Source organism: Salvia splendens, chromosome 5 (assembly GCF_004379255.2).
Source record: "Salvia splendens isolate huo1 chromosome 5, SspV2, whole genome shotgun sequence".
In the NCBI taxonomy this organism is placed as follows: Eukaryota; Viridiplantae; Streptophyta; class Magnoliopsida; order Lamiales; family Lamiaceae; genus Salvia; species Salvia splendens.
Window position 1 is genome coordinate 43,489,304 of NC_056036.1, and position 21,663 is coordinate 43,510,966.

Below are 21,663 nucleotides of genomic sequence, written 5' to 3' on the forward strand. Positions count from 1 at the left end.
TTTTTGTATTTAATTTTTTAGGAATTGTAATATTTAAATTTTCTAGGACTTGTAATTTTTAATTTCTAGGGTTTGTAATTTATAATTTTCGGATAACAATGAATTTTCTGTGTTTTAATTGTTCAACCTTTTATATTTTACGAGTAAAATAGTTGGTAGGTGTGATGTAATTTAATGGTTGGGGCCTGAATGGAGCCTGCGGAGTTGTGGCTTGTCGCAGAAAATGAGGGAAAATGATGACGTGGAGGAGATTTGGAAGCTGGATCGGGACGGGGGTGTGGATGCCCTAATACTTCAAATCTCATTCTTCAGACTCTTTTGGTGCTTAAGCCGATCGCATCCAACCCTTGCCACTTATACCCTCATGTAAGACGATGTTGGTAATGGCAGTTTGCGATAAATGACATCCACGCAACAACATATTAGCAAGGAGTTTCTGGAACTAACCTCAATCAGTGTTAACAAGCGAGCTTTACGTCATTTTGCAAGACCGAAAATCACAGGACAATGATTGTTGGTTTTAGCATTGCTAGTTAACATTGTGGATTGTCGACGATGAGAAGTTAGATACAGCTTCAAAAAAAGAAATAATATCACGACGGCTCTAATTTGACTGAAAAGTCTTAGAAAATAAATTTTGATATTCTTTTAACATGATTTTAATATATTGACTGAAAAGTCTTAGAAAATAAATTTTGATATTCTTTTAACATGATTTTAATATAAAAGAAAAATGATGAGACAAAATCGACATTTAACCTAGATTTTGAAATAGAAACCCCAAACGCTCTGATTTGCCCTGAGAATGAGAAGCGAGGAGAAGAGAGCCGCAATCAAATCAAATCATCAAAGGCAAAACAAAGCAGTTGCTGACTTCTGAGTTTCTCACTACACTCACCGGACTTCAATCTCGGCGACCTACACGCGCACACAGATGCATGGCACGGGAAGGAGAGAGAAAGAGGAAAGCGGGTATAGAACTGGACTTCGATAAATTACTCGCTAGAGACGACGAGCCTCCTCCGGAGTTGCTGATTCAGGATGCGCCGGAGAAGTCGATGCCACTGGAGGAAGCCGAGGAGGTGGAACCGGGCACCGACAATCACTTCAGGAATCTCTCCGACAAAGAGCTCAAAGAGAGGATAGCGAGGAGCATGAATTTCCTAAATGCGTCTAAATTGTCCGACGGCGGCGTCAAATTGAGAGATCACATAAAGAGGATGGAAGCGGAATTGGCGCGCAGAAGTCTTGAGAAGGTTGGATTTTTCGTCATTGTCTGTGAGAACTGAAACTATTGGTTAATGTGACTTGCGTGAGTTGAGTTTGGTCATACGACATTGGACTAGGAATTGCCAAGAAGAAAATCTCTATTTGCCCGTATTTCATCAAAAGTATATCTTAAACATGAGATAACATATTGATACTAAAAAAGATGAGAGGAAATGCTTTTTAGTGATGATGATAATGATAATTGGGTCTGTTTGACATTATGCTGTGGCATTCTGTTAAAGTGGTTTCATCATAAAGAATTATTGGATAAGTGATGACATATGGGCAAATTTTAGTACAACATATCCAATGCTTTACATCTGAATGTCCTAAACTGCCGCAAAATATGCTAAAATGTCTTGTTCCTGTCGTCTTTCTGTGCGTTTGCATTACAATGGGATTTATCATGTATTTGTGATGATATTTCTTTTCAGGATAACCTCAAATGCAACAAGTTGATAGCATTAGTCGATGAGTCTACTGGTAATGGTGAGGCTGCATCACTCTGTACAAAGTAGATGTTGTTGTAGCTGTTGGTTTTGTTTCCCCCCTTCCATTTCCTTCCTGTTGATCTTGTTCAGTGTTTGTATTTTACTGCTCCTACAAACTTAGTTAACATAACCTAGTCACTTCTTGGATTTAATTATATTTAGCTAGATATATATGTGGACTTAGCCACACACATGCACAAGTAGAAAGTTTATGCTACATCAGAGAGGATGAATAGATTTTTGTGTTGTCAAAATACCATGGATTCAAAATTCTGTTTGATTTTTTTTTTCATTTTGTTCTGATTGAACAATGAACCCTCGACATCTCAGTTAAACACATGGTGATTAAAGCCTATTGTGTTCTGTAGGTGCCATGGATGACTTATCTCATACACGAGCTCCACCATCTGAACCTGCTTCAGAATTTAGTAAGCATTTCTGCAGCAAGTTAGACAATGAAGTATGCATTTGTAATAAGTTATTTACTTGCTTGTCCTGATTACCCAATGAGATAATGTGGTGTCAGATCCCCTTCAATTTTTCCTTTTCTTTCTCAACCAGAGTGCAAACAGATGTTTCGGAGCAGAATTATATACTTTGAATCAATCTGATCAGAAAAATATCCAAGAGCACAAGCCATTTTTAGCTCAGATAACACAGAAGAGAGGTTTATCATCAAGACAAACACCTTTTAAATCTGCGAATTTTCTTTCAGCAAACATTGGTAACCTGCAGCAAACCAATGGTGAGAAACGAGGAAGCCATGCTTCTAATTCTTCATCTCATCTGTCTGACAAAGATGTTTCTTGTCGTTCAGCAAGAAAGTAAGTAAGGCTGTGCTAAATTTCACTTGTTTTTAAGGGAGTTTCATCAGTGTTACTTGTGCTGTGGAAACACCTACCTCTAATGGCTGATCCCTCTACTGTCTGATGAGTCCAAAATCTGATATTTGATTTACTTGTCTCTCCCTCAGACTCTTTGGAATCTATATAAAAATATACTTATGAACAGAAAAACAACACATTTTACACGATGATTACATATTCTTGACATATTTTTTTTTGCTGTTTTTAGGAAAAGTAGTGTTCCTAGTCTGCGTCTACATAACACCAGAAGGAGCGCGGTAAGTTCACTTAGTTTGGAGTTGAATTTTCATGTACCCCTTTCTCCAACTGTTCTCTCTCTCTCTCAGTGTCTGCTAACTGAACTTATATCTGCAATCTTTCTTGGGTGGTGCACTAAACCTTTGAGATGATAGATTCTAAGGCAGCCTACATTGCTAAGGAGATTGTTATTGAACAACATTGCTGGCAAAATATGTTTAGTGCTATTCTCCTGTATCTGTTCTGTGTTGCCTATCTAGTTTTTATAATTTTTTGTTCAAGTATATTCTGTGCCCATAGTTTTGTTTAGAGTGGTGCAGTGTTGTATATTATGTTTTTCAGCTGTTACTGTTAATCAACTCATGAAGGTGACAACTGCCAACATAAAATTTTCAGCAGAGAGATTTTGTTCTAGTAGATGAGGAGGACGATGAACTTGAGGTCGATGTAGTAGATGAAACAGACCAAGTGGGTCAAAGGTATAGTATAGATCCTTGAACAATCTAGCAAGACTGTAACCTTGGTGTCTGCTTTCAGGGATAAAGTTTTGAGATGCTTTGTGTAGTTGGGATCAGAACTTACTTATTCCTTCCTCTTAATTTGTTTCAGCAGCAAAGATGCCCGTATATACTACCCATCAAGGTACCATCTTACTGCAATATGTATCATGGAAGATTTTTGTATGATTAAGTTCCTTCTTATGCATCCTACATTACTGCTTATTAAAATAGGGATGATCCTGAAGCCTTCGAAATTTGTTACTTGGACATGGAATGTCTGACTCCTGAGTCTTATTTGTCATCACCAATCATGAACTTTTACATTCGGTAAGTTCAATAAAGGTTGTTAGTTATTGTACTTCTTTATCGTCAATATGTATGTGAGTCATGTGACCATTACTTTTATTACTGATAGTAATTATTGTTTCTGTATATTTTAATGAATTTTTTTGCCCTAGCTCATTGGAGGACCTTTTTCATCTCTTTTCCCTTTTTCTGCTTTGTTTACTTGACAGTACTGTTAAGTTGAGATTGCTGAGCTGTTGCTAGCATGTTTTATGGCAACACATATGGCATTCAGTATTGATAGAGATCAAACTAGAGATCTCCATTATCTTTTGAAATTATTTTCATTAGTGTGAAAACTGTCTCGATATTACTTTCCATGTTTAGGGATTTGTTTCCTTGTTTAGTTTTAAGTTGATTTACTTTCCTAGTTTACACTTCGACAGGTCGTAGGAGTCCTATAAATAGCTCCACTTTAGAAGAGCTAGGCATCTCAGAAAATAAAGTGTTTAGGACAGTTTCAGCCATAGGCCTCTGTTGAGGATTATCAGGCCTCTTCGGAGGATTGCTCTTCTTTAAGTCCAGTTATTGTCTTTTGTTTTCGCTTTGCTCTCGTTATTTTGTGTTCATCCACCTTTACTCCACATTAGTAATCCACTCTATGGACTGCTAGCAATTTTGTAATTTACATTACATTTCCTAATATAGTGAAGAAACTTGAGCTTGTAGTTTTAGTTTCGTTTGTTTTAATACTGCATTCTTTGAGTTGTATACAAGCTTGGTTCACACTAAATCCTCCAGCAATATGGATATAATCTGGATACTGGACTGCCATCCTAAGCTAAGACTATTAATTTAATGATTTAATCCTATTTCAACCAAAGTGAAAAATCCTAGCACTAATTAGTGCTCATCTTGTGGGAGACTCACTTATTAAGAATTTCTCTGCAAAAATGAAGAAAATATTTGTAGTTGTTCTAGCATTCTCTAAACTCTTTCCTTATGACACTTCAATTGCATGCTAACTTTTTGTCACTTGAGACTGCAGGTTTGTTGCTAAAAATTTATGATGAGATATTTACTAACTGATATACTTTGTTTAGATATTTGCAGAAACCAACACTCCCAAGTGCCAGAAGAAAAGACAATTATCATATGTTTAATACTTACTTCTATGAGAAGTTGAAACAGGATGTTCTGTCGAAGGTAGCTTCTGATACTCTTGGAGCACTCCTCTCTTTGGAGTCGGACAGTCAATTTTATCCCAGTTATGTACATAGAATCGTCTGATATTCAAGAAATAAGAAAGGCGCCAATGTCATATTGTCATTTACAATGGATTGCTCGTCTAGTGTCTCTCTGAGAGTTTGAAAGAGTTTTACTATGAGAGGCATGGACACATTCCTTTTTTAGAATTTGATGTTCTTGTCAACCTCAAAATCATGCTGATCGTTATGAGTGCTGTAGAATATTTCTTATGTACTATAAGTCAAATCCCTTCAAATGAAAAGCAGAAACTGATCCTGTTGTATATCCTACTTGCAATCTAAGTTTTGATGTTTGTTTTTAGTTAATTATACAAGTTTTTGGTCTACTTAGTATTTTTTCCCTGATGCAGGCTGATAGAGAAGATCTATTTTTGAAGTTCAGAAGGTGGTGGAAAGGTGTAAATATATTCGAGAAAGCATATATCTTCCTCCCAATTCATGAAAAGTAAGCAGTAAGATCAGTTGTTATGATGTCAAGCTACCCTTGGAAGTGTTTTTGTTCTTCTATATCAGTTGGTTGAACTATGACCTCTGCTTTTGTGCATAGCATACTACCATGGCAGTGATTCTCTGATATACACATGTAGGTTGTGATCATTGATATTTCCCTACATAATGTGTTGGGTCCCCGACCCCTTTTGGAGAGAGTTAATTTTTAACCAGGATCAAGGCAATAGCGCAACGAAAATATCAATGCCTAAATTTCAACTAATATACAGAAAAAATATGTTAATTTTTAATTAAATAATTGAATCAGCTTTCTGTGTTTCTTTATTTAGAAATGGGGGTCATTGAGGTGATAATTACATGAGTACTGTACCAAGTTCAGTTAGCTGTAATATGAGGCCTTTCGTTTCAAGCAAGACAGGTCAATTTATACTGATAAGAAGTACTCCCTCCGTCCCGGCTAAGATGATACATTTCTTAGCCAACACGGGATTTATGAGTTATTGGTTAATTGGAGAGAGAAAGAGTAGGTGTAAGTGTTAAATGGAGAGAGAAAGAGAGTTGAATATTTAATTGGAGAGAGGAAAAGTGGTTGAGTGTGTTAATTGGAGACAGAAAGTTACCAAAAATAGAAATATGTCATCTTGGTTGGGACAAACTAAAAAGGAAAGCGTGTCATCTTCGTTGGGACGGAGGGACCGAGGGAGTAGATGCTACCCCCAGAACTTCCGAGTCATGAACATTTGTATTTCATCCATATACATCGATGTATTTCCATTCTAGTCCTTTGCATTACATTCGGTGAGTCGACATGCCATGTCAAGCATTTTCTGAAACTTACCAGATCTTTTGTATTGCCAGACTACCTCACTGACTATATTTTGCATTATCTCATTTCCGGCAGCTGTCATTGGAGTTTGATTATTATATCCATGCCAAATAAAGAAGACGAATCAGGGCCAATTATACTACATTTGGATTCTTTAGGACTTCATTGTAGCAAGTCAATTTTCAGTAATGTTAAGAGGTCAGTAAATTTTGTTCTTGATTATGTTGTGAGACAAGCACTATTTACTGGTCACTGAAACTGCTTTTAGATCATACAAATTTGATAGTTTGCTAAAAGACTGCCAAAGTGTGTATACCGTGTAGCAGATACCTTACAATGTGTTATGGGATATTAATTATTAACTCTGATATCATACTGGGAGAATACTACACGATTTTTCATTCTAAGTTGGTGCATAGGTTTCCTTTTGTTTTTTCTTAAAGTAGAATATACAATAATATTGAACTTGTCCTTGATATTTGACGAGAAGTTGTAATATTTGATGCGATACCAGGAACTTTGTCCCACTTCTTAAATTTAACCACAAGACTGGCAAGGAGGGAGTATATTTTTATAGTATATCATGTGATTGGTCTTTGAGACTGTCTAAACATTTTAGATTCCATTGGCACTCAGAAATTTTTACTTGTAAATGGTCCCTGAAGTGGTAGCATAGTTAAATTGGGTCTGTATGGAAACTATCGCTTTGTGCCTGCAATATGGGTGTACGCTGACTATTCTAATAAATTACAGATGCTCAACTTGGTTTTTTCATCTGAATTTTCTGACCTCATACGGCTCTCTTATAAATATTAGTAGTATTTACTTCCTTAGTTGTAGGAGACTAGGAGCATATTAAGTATCACCAGCTAATAAGTTGAATACTCAGCATGTGTTTTATGCATTGGCAAAAGTCTACTGCTTATGCATAGTTGTCTATTATCTGAGTACTAGAGAATGGATTGTCATTGTCATTATCATAAATTGTCACTTTGATCAGGCTGTTTGGTTGGCTTGCTGTATGCCACTTGAACTTTTGCCCCAAGTCATCTAAATCAAGTTATTCAATTGATTGCTTATGCAAATTTATTTATTTTCAAATGTGGCCATGATTTGTTATCCGACAGCTTTCTAGTAGAAGAGTGGAAGTTTCTGAAAAAAGAAGAAGTGCTGCAACTGCCCTTTGCAGAGCATATCTGGAACAGGCTCTCTCGAAGAATTGATGACAGAGTTATTGAGGTATACTTCTTCCTTTGAAAGAAATTCTGTTTAATCATTTCCTAATGTGAAGAAAACTGTTAAGCTAAAGATGTTGAGAAGAGGGTGAAGTGTAACTTAGTTTGGTGAATGTATGCAAATATGAATTATGAAAGCGAAGATACTGTACCACGGCCTGCTTGCGTTTATTTAACTAAGACAACTGCCTTGTGAAACAGGTGCCACAGCAACAGAATGTATACGACTGTGGTCTTTTTGTTCTATTCTTTATAGAACGATTCATTGGCGATGCGCCTGAACGTCTGAAAAAGCGGGACTTGGATATGGTACTTGTTTCCATTTTACTAATATTTTCAGTTTTCTTTATGTTTCTGGTTATTTTTGGTTACCTCTGCGCATTCTTATCCATTATCAGTTCGGAAAGCAATGGTTCAGACCTGAGGAAGCTTCAAGTCTGAGAAGGAGAATTCGCAATTTACTGAGGGAAGAGTTCAAGAAAGCAGACGAAAAGCCGTGTACAGTAGATTGAAGGATAAAGTGAATATTGATACATTCAACCAGACAGATTTTGAAACGACTTTTGTACAGGATTCTTACAGACATGACGAGTTAGAAGTGAACTCTGACCTACATTTTAGAACAAATGGAGTTAGTATGGAGGATATTTTGGTGTATATTGATGGAAACTACTCCACAATGTAAAGATCGACAGCTATCAATCTTTAAAATGGGAAGTTGAGTTTGCGTCGTGTTCTTACTAGTTACATGTATTAGTTCTTACTAGTTACATGTACTTTCATTTCTATGTATAATTTACATAAGCGTGTTCTCATTGGTAGTAGACTAGTAGTACTATATTTTTTTTTATTAATGCTCATTATTATTATTTAATTTTATTTTATTTTATAAAATATGAATTTCATTATACAATTATTAGTAGTATTTACTAGCTGGTCCTTGTTTTATCATTTAATAATATGATTTTGGTAAACTATTGTTATTCATTGTTTTAATGGGTTTTTTCTTTTTTTGTTCTAGATTAGAACTTAGATTCTTTTAGCGTACTAGAGTTTTTTTTTATTCCGTGTTTGGGAGAAACGCATGACCTTCATGCGTCTCTTTTTAATGAAACGCATGACGGAGATGCGTCTTTTATAGAGACGCATGAGGGACATGCGTCTTTAATTTTTTTCGATTTTTTTAGTGACGCATGAATGTCATGCGTCTTAGGGAGAGACGCATGGGGGTCATGCGTCTATAAATACATACAGAGAGAGATTGTATGGAAATTGTGACACTCAAGCTACACGTCTAGTCATGGCAAGGGGCAGGTTTTTGCAGAAATTGGGAAAAAGTGAGAAGAGAGAGAGATTGTATGTTATTATTTTGAAGAGAGAGATTGTATGTTATTATTTTGAAGAGAGAGATACTGTGACACTCAAGCTACACGTCTAGTCACTCTAAATTTATATGCCTTCTGCCTAAATATTATTTTGCTTTATACGTTCAATTTTAAATTAAAAATTGCACTGTATTTAGCTTGTTAAATAGCCTAAATAAAGTGTTTAATCATAGAAACTTATGCCTAAAAGTACTTGATTAATAACATAAATATAATGTCTTCTTTTATACTCGTATTTTGCTTATCAAGAGGCACATATTTAAATTTATGAGTATGATACATCTTATCTCATATGAATTTTTAACATAGTTATATGATTAATTAGGGAAAGCTAACATATTATGTTTCTTAGTTGTTTGCCCACATGGATTAAGAAAATGTATATGATTTTTAGGTTTTGTAAAATGAATAACTAATTCTACATAAATTAATAACTTATTTAATATTTATTTTTATTTAGAGCAAAATATATGTTCACCGAACATAAATTATGGAGTAAAAAAATCATTTGAGTTTAATATATATGATGGAGTAATATGTATGTATTTATACAATCTCTCTCTCTTCCACTTTTCCCCAATTTCTCAAAACTTGCCCCCTTGACGTGACCTGACTTGTATTTATACAATCTCTCTCTATATGTATTTAGAGACGCATGACCCTCATGCGTCTCTCCCTAAGACGCATGACGGTCATGCGTCACTAAAAAAAATCGAAAAAAATTAGAGACGCATGTCCCTCATGCGTCTCTATAAAAGACGCATCTCCGTCATGCGTTTCATTAAAAAGAGACGCATGAAGGTCATGCGTCTCTCCCAAACACGGAATAAAAAAAAACTCTAGTACACTAAAAGAATCTAAGTTCTAATCTAGAACAAAAAAGAAAAAACCCTTGTTTTAATATTACTACTATTTAACTCATTTTTCTGCGTAAAGATGTAACCAACCAAAAGAGTCGGGTCGGGTGCATGAATAGAAGATTGCAACTCAAACTCCGAAATCATGTGGATTAAATACAACCTAATTTAAAAAAAAATACATGGAAACAATTTTAAAAATGGATTGACACCTTCCGAAATAGAGATAAAAGAATAAAATATTGAAGTGGGTAGGTGGTTGGACTAATCGAGTATAGTATCGGGCATTAGAGACCAAGTTCAAATTACCCACTAATGTTTAATGTTTTTTTTTACTTTTTGGATAACTGTGGCCCATAAGATAGTAATATGGAGAAGTACTGTATTAAATTTATAAGATACTTTTCTCATAATAAATCTCATTTTCTAATCTCCCAATTCGCAAACTTGCAGTATTACGAAGACGTTTTAAGCCTTGATTAGTAGTCCATCAACTAATTATATTCTATTTAGGAGAATCGATGAATGTGATTACAAGTAAATTTAGGATTTACTCAGACCAGCCGGCCGATGTCAATAGTCATATGCACAGCTCAAGGATCAAATTTGTAAGAGATCAGGCAACCATGCATCTTTAGACACACTTAATTACCTTGGTCACATTTTTATGATGTTTTCAAATGTGCATACTAATATTCAACAATGTCCATTGACAGAAGGATAGGTTACCTAGATATGTGTCTTTGTGACTAAGGCTATAAAGTATAGAGATTCTGGATTAACTATTCACTTGATCATAATGAAGAAGACAAGCAAGTATATAATGACAGATATGTAGGAACAAATCGACAAAGCTATCTCCAATTCCTCTTAATTAACTATTCTTCTTCTTCTTCTTCTTCTCACAATCTTGTTTTCATGGATTTTCAGAGATGTAGTCCTCTTTTTCATATCCTTCTTCTCCCAATCTTGTTCATGAAAAGCTGTGTTTCAGAAACACAGATGTACCCCTTCACTTGTTCAGAAAAGATCCAGTCATGTAGTGCTCTTCTTTACCAGCACAATGTATATAAGGTGGATAATGTGGCCTCTTTGTACTCGGTCAATGCATCAGCAATCAAGCCTATACCATATGCAGATAGGCAAGATTACTTGGTTTCTGTAAACTGCTTGTGCCAGAATGTTGATGGAACTCGAGGATACTTCTATGATATAGTCTACGAGCCAAAGCACGGTGATACTTTCTACGAGGTATCAAATCAAAATTTTAGCAGCCAAGTCTGGAGTAGCGGAGTAAATACAAGTTTAAATGTTGGAGAAAATAAAACTCTGCATCTTTTGTGTGGCTGTGTGGAGATTGAGTCCCAAGTTGTGGTCACCTACACAGTTCAGCCAACTGATACTCTCTCCTCTATTGCAAATCTACTTGCTGCTCAAGTTGATGGAATTCAGAAACTAAACACATATTTGAAAACCCCAGATTTCATTAAAGAAGGTTGGCTCTTATATGTGCCCATGGAAAAATATGGACTCCCTAGTTCAGAGAAAGGTGAGCATCATTTTCATGATCATTCATTTACTTTGTTAGAAATTCCTCATTCTTTTGGTTTCAGGGACAAAAAAGGCACACAAATGGATCCTACTCATTGGGATATTGTCAGCTGTAACCTTACTTTCAGTATGCACCTTGGCCATAATCCTAGTTGGGAGAAAAAGAAGGAAGGCAGAGAAAGAGGATCCAAAATCTTCATTCAAAAACTCCTCAAGTGCCAGAGCACATTCCTTGCAGAGACAGTACACACAGAAAGAAATAACACAAGGTCAGAGTAGTAGTAGTAGTATTATTTGATGGAGTATTTCACTTCTCTACATAGTACTCAGAGAGAGAAATTAAAATGATCTGCTTGGATCTCTGACAGATATCACAGTTTTTGAGTCAGAGAAACCAAGTTTCTTCAGTATTGAGGAGATTGCAGAGGCCACAGGTGACTTTGATGAGACTAGAATAATTGGCCGGGGGGGATATGGAAGTGTATACCACGGTGTGATCGGAGAGAAGGTAGTAGTACTATTTAGTCCCCCAAATATTCATCAATAATCTTGACTAGTCACAACTATCATTGACATGAATCAGGAAGTTGCAATCAAGAAAATGAGGTCCAACAACTCCAAGGAATTCCTTGCTGAGATCAAAGTGTTGTGCAAAATACATCACAATAATGTGGTAAGAGAAATTTTCCATCACCTGAGAATTACTGTAACATTGAGAGGCCATTACAATTTATCAAGAATATAGGTGGAGCTGATGGGCTATGCCACTGGTGATGACCACCTCTACTTGGTTTATGTGTATATCCCGAATGGCTCTCTTAGTGACCGTCTTCATGATCCATTGATGAAAGGTATTCAAAGAAACACTACACTTTGTGCGTATAAACTGCAAAGAAATGCTTATATCATAGGCTATGAATTAATTAGGTCATCAGCCTCTCTCGTGGAGCGCAAGAACCCAGATCGCACTTGATGCTGCAAGGGGTATAGAGTACATCCATGACCACACAAAATCTCAATATGTGCATCGTGATATAAAAACTACAAATATCCTGCTAGATGAAGGGCTTAGAGCAAAGGTATGTACCTACTTATTGATCTTCCTTCAGGATTTTTGGAGCAATCATGATTCAGAATATCTGCAGGTTGCAGATTTTGGTTTAGCAAAGCTTGTTGGTAGAAGCAATGAAGATGAATTTATAGCAACCCAGCTTGTTGGGACGCCAGGATACCTTCCACCTGAGTAAGTCCAGTTGTGGTGTATCTGAATCATCATATCATCATTACATTAGCATATCAAAGTAAAATGATTTGTTGCAGGTCTGTGAAAGAGATGCAAGTGACTACTAAGACTGATGTGTTTGCATTTGGAGTAGTTCTTGCAGAGCTTATAACCGGCCAACGTGCACTCATCCGAGACAACCAAGAGCCAAATAAGATGAAGTCCTTGATCACAGTAGTAAGTGAACAAAGTTTGATGCATATTGTTGAATAGCAGTAAAAAAAGACCATATTTATTTATGGTGTTAGATGAGTTTGATCAGGTAAACAATATCTTCAATGAAGAAGATGCAGCTTCGGCGTTGCAAGTACTGGTAGATGGAAATCTGAAAGACAATTATCCTCGAGAAGACGTATACAAGGTACGTAGAGTACATAGAAAATATACTCCATGAGTGGTGGTATAAGAAAGATTAAGAGGGTTGTGAATGGTGGGTGCAGATGGGTGAAATTGCACAATGGTGTCTAAGTGAAGAGGCAGTAGACAGGCCAGAGATGCGCGAGGTTGTCATAGCATTAGCTCGAATCAGAATGTCATCAATTGTGGGAGGCATCACTTGGAGGGAGCAGCCAAATTTTCAGTGGAAGATGAGAACAATCTCTAGATTACATGATTTATAAAAGAAATTAATTAACCTATGTAAGAAGATACTGCAGCAGTCCTTCCTTTTTTTCTATCCAGGTGTTGAATCTAGAGATCCACTGCCAATTCCAAATGTACAAACATGTAAGATAGTTGAAAGTTTTTCACAAGCAAGCATGTAAGAGTGCATTGTGTCAGTTTTAGTTAATGCACGCTTGCATGCTTGCACAACGTAGTGTGTCAGCGTAAATTGTTTAAAGATAAATAGAAACTGAAATGCATATTTCCAAAGTAGATTACAAACTGGGAATGAAATATTTTCTTTAATTATCTCCTAGTAATATTTTCTTTTGTACGAAATTTAACAATGTTTATTTCTTCTTCTAACAATTGTTGGATTACCAGCATATATAGTTTTGTGGGATTGGTCACAATTAATTTTTGTGAAGTTATATTATGGGTAGGAAACTAAGACTATTGAAATTAAGTTCGGAATAAAAGAAACATTAATCATTTCTATCTCTGGGTGTTTTTGAATGATTAACAATACAGATGCTAATTAAATAATATACCTACTTAAAAAAAATCAAACGAAACATGTACTGTGTATAAGTTATAACGAGGATTGGAAAAGATAAATGGCATGTGAATGTAGAGGTATTTCACCAGAAAAAAAAAACATTTATACACTGTCAATAATAACAATGCTTATTAAGTTATTATAAATAAAGTATGTATGAATGATACAGCGTTTAGAAGAAACATATACAGAATAACTTGAATATGAACTACTTGTGGCATCCATATATATTGACAGTTGATATAAACTACCACTACCTGATTCTTTTCATTACCCTTATAGTAGATGTTGCTCTTTGCGGGTCGTGTTTTTGTATGTAGTAGGTCTTTTCCATCCCGGAAAACAGTTGGACTTCAAGAAATTTGATCACATCTGTGGTCTTGTGTGGACTATGTATATTTTTCCATCCTTGACAACGCCTTCAATATCTTGAGGGGATGCATAGAGCTCCTCGATGGCATTTCCTGCAACGGCTATGCTAGAGAGAATTGAATGACGAAAGTCGCCATCAACCATTAATGCATCAGATGAGTAATCAAGCACCACTTGATCCTCTTCGTCCATTGGGACACTGCAAGAAACACCATCAAGTTCAGGGCTTGGTTATATTCCAAAGATCCTGTGACATTAGAGAAGAGCGTCAATCATAAAACTTTACCTGTCATAAAGCCCAGCACCAGTATAACCTTCTAGATCTTCGCCATTGAAAACTCTTCTTACCTCATTCTTTAAGTTGGAGCTAAACCCCCAAGAAATGAGTCAGCACAGAAAAAATATATGAAAAGATATAGGTTGTTTAGTTTAACTATAAATTTTGATTTTAGGTAGCTGATGATTTACCAGTTTCATGTCTAGCTTGTCACCTGAGGTTATAGACATATATTGGGGTGTACTAGACTTGCCACTCCTGAGTGCGCCCGTACTTTTTGACACATAATTCTTTGATCAGTAAAAGTTTACTTTCAAATGCAAATATAAGGAGAGTCATTTGCTGGGGGAGGAGGGGGTGTCGGAGATAATTGTGGCCTTACTGAGGGTGTGGGAGGCAGTAGGAGGCAATCTAGTAATTGAATCCCTTCTTTTATAATTATTCAGCTATGGTGTCTCTCATGTACGTTGATATTTCTTGTGTGTTTACAAGCGCCAGTTGATGAATATCCCATGCAACGCTAATCAACACTTTTTAACAATTCATAAAGTATAAACAAAGTATAGCAAATATTATTACCTCAGCATATATTTCTGATGAATCCCCAGAAGATGGATTAGTAGTATGGATAACGAATGCGTAATCAGCATTTATTATTTCTTGAACTAGGACAGCCATGCAAAGACAGTCATGATCAAGCTTCACTTTTCTTGTGCTGAAGTATGGCCTCTTGTTCCACTTTAAGGCCCACACCTAGAAATGCAGAAAAGTAAACATATGGCTGATGTAAAGATCAGTTGTTCTTGAATCAATGATTATCAAAAGATGGCAACGTTTCCATAAAACATGCAAGTATGGATGCCCATCTATAGGCTTACCTTCTTTATGGCCATCCATGCTTGTTCCCATCTCTCTGCACCTTCAACCCCGGGCCACGGCATGCCAGAACTTTGCATCTTCTCCTTGAGCTCTTTAATCTGAGACAAGGTTTCTCAAGTAAACTATGGGGCATCTGAAATGATTCACTTTCTCAACACTGCTAATTTCGGGGTATACTTTTAATATTAGTCTCATGTAGTAACTTAATATGTTAGCTATAATCTACTCTTGAGGTGTGGCCATCAACATATAATTCCAATTATGTATGGAAACTATTGGAAAGTAGAAAATGCCTGGTTAGCAAAAAAGTGGTGGCACTAGAAGGGGACTTACCAGCTGTGGTGGTGCCGAAAGTTCCAAAACTGTGTTCCGTATCTCACCAAGGAAACTGGAGTGTCCTTCGTGTGACTTTTTTTTTCAGGACTAGCAATTTTTCTGCCTCAACCTGCAGAGATAAAAATGGAAAATCTAGAGATTGTTAAGCAGTTGTGTTCAGTTCATAAGAAACTCTCTGCTACACAGATGTATACCACCCATGTGCTGACTAAAAAGGGGATATACCATAGTAGTACCAATCATTCTTCACAGGATTTAATCCACAAAGCTATTAGAGCAAATGAAGCCAAGCTTTTACCATCCAAAGTGCACCAAAAAACTTTCAACTAGTAAGATCATAGTACGTTTAAGAAATTTAAATTCCAGTAAGTGTCAAAAGAGACCCTATAAAAGAAACACTGATTTTTCTCTTGAATAAATAAAGTCTCTAGAGGAAAACTATTCCTAAGAGCAATTCAAGCCACAATGTACGTCCTCCGCCCGCGAAATGATGTCCACAAAGTAATATCTTAATGAGAAAGGGATTAGCTAATTTAAGTCAAAAGAGAGGACACCACTCAATATATAGAGTTGGCATCATGCTTCAGCTACCAGAAGTGAAGTTAGGAATTCAAATATGTATCTTATTACCTTCCTCAATCCAACCAAAGCACAGCTGGCTGCCATTTACAAATAAAATGTAGAAGAGAGACTTTAATTCGTTTCTAGATATTCTAATATCTTTAAGGTTCGATTACTTGACAGACCACATTTTGTGGTCATTCTGCCAGTTTATGCAGCACTCCAACCTACAGTTTTTCTTACCCCTCTATCCTTCATCTTTTTCCTCACTTGCCCTACATCTTCCCACATGCCCATAGAGCCATAAAAGTCTGAGACCAATATGTAATACCCATCATTTTCTGGGTCAGCTTCAATAGCATGGTTTGCTATCTTCATACCCATTGCAGCATTATTATGTAATTTACAAGAATTTAGCAGAGAACCCCATATGCCCCCATCAGGGGTAAACGGCATCGATAAAACAAGAGCTTCTGCCTCATCCAGATAACCATATCGCCCATAAAGATCCACCATACATGCATAGTGCTTTAGTGTGGGTGCAATAGAATATTCCTTCATTTTGTGGAAGATTGACTTGCCCTCATCAACTAATCCAGCATGAACACATGCTGAGAGTACTGCTAGAAATGTTAGGTCATTTGGTCTAACATCAGATTCTTTCATTCGTTGGAACATCTCAACTGCAGATTTTCCATATCCATGCATACCATAACAGGAAATCATTACATTCCAACATATGATATCCCTATCACTTAGTGAGTCAAAAATTTCTTTTGCCATATCAATTTTTCCACATTTGGCATACATATCAACCAACGATGTAGCAACAGAAACTTCACAGCCAAATCCAGCTTCTATGATATAATCATGAACTTTTTTCCCCTTTTCAAGAGATGCAATCTGAGCACAAGCAGACAACAAAACAGCTAGTGTTGCTTTGTTAGGCTTTAAGCCTCTCGTAATCATTACATCGAAAAGAGCTATAGCCTTGAGACAATTACCATTGTCAATGTAAGATGAGATAAGAGAGTTCCATGTAGTAATGTCATGTGATGTGTGATTGAGTAACCTTTCTGCTTCATTCAACTTACTACATTTCCCATACATGTTTATCAGTGAATTAACAATTGTGACCTTCTCAAGCATCATTGTTTTCATCATACAGCAGTGTATAGAACGAGCAAAACAGATGGCTCCCAATATCGAGCAGGAAGAAATTAATGATAATATACTGGATAAATCAGGTTTAATCCCTTGACGTTGCATTTGTCCGAAGAGCATTATACATTTCTTATCTAATCCTACCTTTTCATAGCTAGACACAATTATATTCCAAGAATCTTTTACCTGATCGCGGCATTGAATAAAAATCTTCCCAGCAAGATCCACGAGGCCAAACTTACAGTACATTGACAATTACGAAATATGTACCTTCTCATCAATCATATAATTCCTCCTGATAATAAAACTATGGAGTGCCTTCCCTTCAGAGACTCTCAATGAATTAGCAAAACTAGAAACCAAACAACTAATTGCCATTCCATCAGGATGTAAACCAGTAGCTTGCATCCTCAAAAATATATCAAAGCATTCAACAATGCACCCCAACCTTGAAAAGACACCCATGACTAATGTCCATGATATTAGATCCTTATCTACAACTTCTGAAAAAGACATACGAGCATCCTCAACACTACCACACTTGGAATACATTGACAAAATGGCAGACTGAACCACATTTGAGGATACAATTCCTGATTTTAGAGCCAGCACATGCAAGCACCTACCTTCAACCAAAGCACACAAGTTTCCACAAGCTTGGAAACCCCCTTCTAATGTTCGGAAATTCAGCTTCTCACTATTGCCACCAGTTCTATGCATCTCACAAAGACAGTGAAAACCTTTCTCACTCTCGCCATTCTGCACGTGCCGTGCCTATCACAAGTGCAGTCCAAACAACCACATCTTTAACAGTAGTTTCATCAAACATAAGAGATGCATAGTCCATAGTTCCACATTTCGAATACATATACACGAATGAAGCAAAAACAGCAGAGTTTCCATCGAAAAGATTCGGTTTTGAGATTAATCCATGAAATTTCATGCCAATAGAAAGTGATTGGAGTTCAGCACAAGCAGAAACAACCATTGGTATGGTAAATTGTGTAGGCAAAATGGCAGCAAACCTCATCTTGGAGAAGAAGTTAATGGCTTGCACATGGTCCCCATTAGAAAAATGGGCTTCGATGATGGAGTTCCAAAGAAAGTTATGTGTAAAAGTGAGGGAATCAAATACTTTGGTTGAATTATGGGACTGTTTGAGGGACGCATAATATGCTATCAGCTTTGATGCGATAAATTTATAGTGTGCGTTACCAGTTGTTATGATAGCGCGGCATGGGCAGATAGAAGGGTCTTCTGGTCCAAGTAATCGGTAGTAAGGAAAGAGTCAATGTGTTTGGTAAGGTAACTCGATAGCGAATTGAGAATCGAATTAGATGAATGGAGATGTTTGTGGAGCTTTGGGAGTGTGAATACAAACATTGAGGGTGGGAGGAGCTACGAATATATACAAGGGAAGAGAAATACGGTAACGAAGGAGAAGCTTGAAGAAGGAACCTCGTGAAGAAGTGACGCTTGAAGCAGAAACCTCAGAAAGTCCTTCCACATAGTCTTCAAGAACTTATTCCTCAGAAGGAGTCAATGAAAAAGCTGCCAGTAGTTTCGTCTCCACAAGCCTATATCACAAAATAGAGCATGTTAGAGACTAAGTGTAAGCAGCAATAAAAATATTAATAGAATCATAGAGAAAAGTGAGATTTCGAGAATGCTCCACTAAGCTCTCCACAAACGAAATAAATACCCCATGCTGTATCACAGCATTCCAGTTCATCTATTAACAATGACAATCTAGCACAAAATCTAGTGAAGCAGCCTACTGCACATGAAAGACAAAAAACATAATGATGAACCAAGATTTAGAGGAAAGCATAAAACACAGTAGTGGAGTGGAGGCTGGTGAAACATTAAAATGCCACTTGCAAATCCAAATTAAATATTGCTGGCTGATCAGAGCATGCCCAGGAAACAAAAATATGCTATTCAAATCAAGATGTTGATGTTGTGGATAATTAAGTAGACAAGAACTGATTGTAAATATTTAGCAAACGAGACATAGATACATCTTCATATCATATTCAGCAACATAGATGTCAAACAGAAGTTTATAGCTAGATTATAATACTCCCTCCATCCCAACTAAGTTAAATAAGTTGAGGCATTTCTTTTGTGCACTGAGATTAAGAAATGAGTTAAATGAAAATATAATAAAATAGGAGTGAGAATAATGTAGGAGAGATAAGAGAGAGTAAAGTAGGAGAGGGAATAGAGTAAGAGGGATTAGATGTTTGTTTTTTGCCAAAAATAATGACTCAACTCAGTTGGGACGGAGGAAGTACATGATTTCAATATGAGTGCAAAGTTACACCAATAATATCTCAGAATATTTGAAACTGAGTCAATTCAATATCAGCCACTAAAAACCATATTAAATTTCAAAATCAGCATACTAACATGAGTATCAAAACCTTCTTAGTGCTAGAGACTATCACACTGCAATTATTTACCAAAAGTATTTGAAATGGCCATTCTATCTTTGGAACCATCAGTCATTCTTGAAAATTGGTACTATATCAGTGGAAATGACAAGGACCACCTGAAACACAATTTATGTACTTGTAATGCTAGATATATTTAACAACCCAAGTATTATCTCATATGGAACAAACTTAATCAGATATCAACCGGTTTACTGCATGCCCTCACAATCTGATCCCGACAGGTTAAAGATCTTAGGATAACCAAACTCGCTTGCTTGATTACAAATTATATCATGAAGCATACATCCTTTAATGATATTTCAGCATACAGATGCGATTGATCTGAAATAATTACACTTATGTTATTATTAACATATTAGTTTCATTGAACTATATGATTCCTGAAAACAAAAACAAAAACAAGAACAATTTTCAACACCTAAACGATGTATACACATCAGCCTTGAAGCACAATCTCTATATTAGATCTTCTTAGCAAAAGCCAATAATCGCACCACACGAATGAATATTAGTTGCAGATGACTGAACTACAGAAGTTATAACAGCTGCAAAATATGCTCAAACTTCATATAGAGATTTTTAGCAATATTTTCAAGAAAAAATGCCCAAGCAACGAATCGTAAGAGCCTTCAACAATGCAGCTATTCCTTATAATACATTACTGGAGCCAAAGATTTAAGCTTTTCAAACATAACTAATTAGTAGGGTGTTGTACGGATATAAATCCACGCAAGTTTCCAAAGAAGAGCATTTAAAGAAAGATAGAGATAGATGAACAGATAAGAACATATGCAATGCAAATATGCATGTACAGAATGCATAACTGCTAAATTCATAATAGTAACAATTTGAATGCCTTAAAATAAACTTGATTGAATGCCTTAAAAATGACTCTCATGCGATAAGAGGTGCTAGAACAATAGGCTTAGAGTCATATAAGGTATTCAAAGCATTGAGTTGCTAAAAATTCCACACAAACACCCCAAAAAATTAGATTCATTAACTGATAATATTATTATTGTGAGAAAAGGGGACACGTGGCAACATGAGAGAGGTATACCAAAAATAACGTGCTTTGGAGATTAATCACGTGCCCGGAGCATAGGCGTGGGGTCCATGACTTGCGGCTGCTTTGTTGGCTTGTGATTGGATATTTTTTACTCATTAGATATTTTAATGGAAATTTCCAATTACGATTTGGTTGATAATTTTCGACGCCATAAATATACATATAAATTTAATAAAGTCTGGAGATATTTTTTTTACTATATTTCTGTTTTTTTCGATCGTATTATTAATGGATTCGTGTAATGTAGTACATATTATATTCAGGTTTTTATTTGAATTAAAGATTTCGTACTCTTTAACAAGTTGAGTCGTTACCAAGTCACTACAATAATAATTCGATTCACACAATTTGGTAGTTCACGCGGAGTATATAATTTATAGAATGTATGAATTTCTAAAATGGGAATATACCCAATATATTTCCGGTATGTATGTATAAAAATGTTACTCTACAAGTACAATCAATACATTATTATGACGAACTTGAGCATTATGACAATATTTGATACTTGTCTTTAATTCAGAAATACTATATGTGTACAGAATCTGATTGAGGCATTGTTAATTAGATCATCATATGATTATTAATTTATGACTCCGCATAGGATCTCACATGGTGCTCGTTTTCGATATAAAATGTCACATCTTTCCCAAGACATTAGTCGAAGCAATCCCAGGCGCTTTCCCCTTTTTTGAGCTAAATTAATTAAAGGCATAATTTTAATTTTAAAATATACTATGCGGTATATTTACTGGAGTTGGCCCTATGTAATTCTCATTATCTTATTATAAAATTCTCATTATATTATAGTAACTCTTAACTTACATTCCTATATTATTGTTTGTGGAAAGCATATAATTTCTGGGCCTTGGCTAAATCAAC

The 21,663-nt window shown here is 36.0% G+C and overlaps 2 protein-coding genes and 2 pseudogenes across 7 annotated transcripts; 2 read left to right on the forward strand and 2 right to left on the reverse strand.

The window, feature by feature from the left end:
* The first annotated feature begins 771 nt into the window (after window positions 1–771).
* On the forward strand, window positions 772–8,170 carry LOC121802053 (ubiquitin-like-specific protease 1D). 6 transcript variants are annotated; one of them, XM_042201608.1, is made up of 14 exons: window positions 772–1,256; window positions 1,704–1,758; window positions 2,129–2,220; window positions 2,322–2,584; window positions 2,835–2,883; window positions 3,260–3,342; window positions 3,473–3,505; window positions 3,595–3,690; window positions 4,752–4,854; window positions 5,267–5,361; window positions 6,268–6,390; window positions 7,320–7,431; window positions 7,629–7,736; window positions 7,826–8,170. In XM_042201608.1, the coding sequence occupies exons 1-14, from the start codon at window positions 939–941 to the stop codon at window positions 7,937–7,939; spliced, it is 1,644 nt and encodes a 547-aa protein (XP_042057542.1). In that variant the 5' UTR covers window positions 772–938; the 3' UTR covers window positions 7,940–8,170. The 6 variants fall into 6 exon arrangements, with proteins under 6 accessions (XP_042057542.1, XP_042057536.1, XP_042057539.1 ...); XM_042201602.1 differs by having other exon boundaries at window positions 7,629–8,170; XM_042201605.1 differs by having other exon boundaries at window positions 3,476–3,505; window positions 7,629–8,170.
* Window positions 8,171–10,502: 2,332 nt separating this feature from the next.
* On the forward strand, window positions 10,503–13,421 carry LOC121803237 (annotated as a pseudogene).
* Window positions 13,422–14,030: 609 nt separating this feature from the next.
* LOC121804344 (alpha-glucan water dikinase, chloroplastic-like) lies at window positions 14,031–16,194 on the reverse strand. Its single transcript, XM_042203828.1, has 5 exons — window positions 16,159–16,194; window positions 15,192–15,290; window positions 14,893–15,066; window positions 14,323–14,390; window positions 14,031–14,235 (listed from the first exon to the last, which is right to left on the reverse strand). The coding sequence occupies exons 1-5, from the start codon at window positions 16,192–16,194 to the stop codon at window positions 14,031–14,033; spliced, it is 582 nt and encodes a 193-aa protein (XP_042059762.1).
* LOC121802054 lies at window positions 14,324–20,677 on the reverse strand (annotated as a pseudogene).
* Between the last annotated feature and the right edge of the window lie 986 nt (window positions 20,678–21,663).

Coding starts and splice junctions, on each gene's coding strand:
- LOC121804344 (XM_042203828.1), bottom strand. CDS start 16,194: ATGGCAGCCAGCTGTGCTTTGGTTGGATTGAGGAAG. Junction 15,067..15,191: donor CATGGATGGCCATAAAGAAG/GTAAGCCTATAG, acceptor CTGCATTTCTAG/GTGTGGGCCTTAAAGTGGAA. Junction 14,391..14,892: donor CATCAGAAATATATGCTGAG/GTAATAATATTT, acceptor TCCAACTTAAAG/AATGAGGTAAGAAGAGTTTT.
- LOC121802053 (XM_042201602.1), top strand. CDS start 939: ATGGCACGGGAAGGAGAGAGAAAGAGGAAAGCGGGTATAGAACTGGAC. Junction 2,585..2,834: donor TCTTGTCGTTCAGCAAGAAA/GTAAGTAAGGCT, acceptor TGCTGTTTTTAG/GAAAAGTAGTGTTCCTAGTC. Junction 3,343..3,472: donor ACAGACCAAGTGGGTCAAAG/GTATAGTATAGA, acceptor AATTTGTTTCAG/CAGCAAAGATGCCCGTATAT.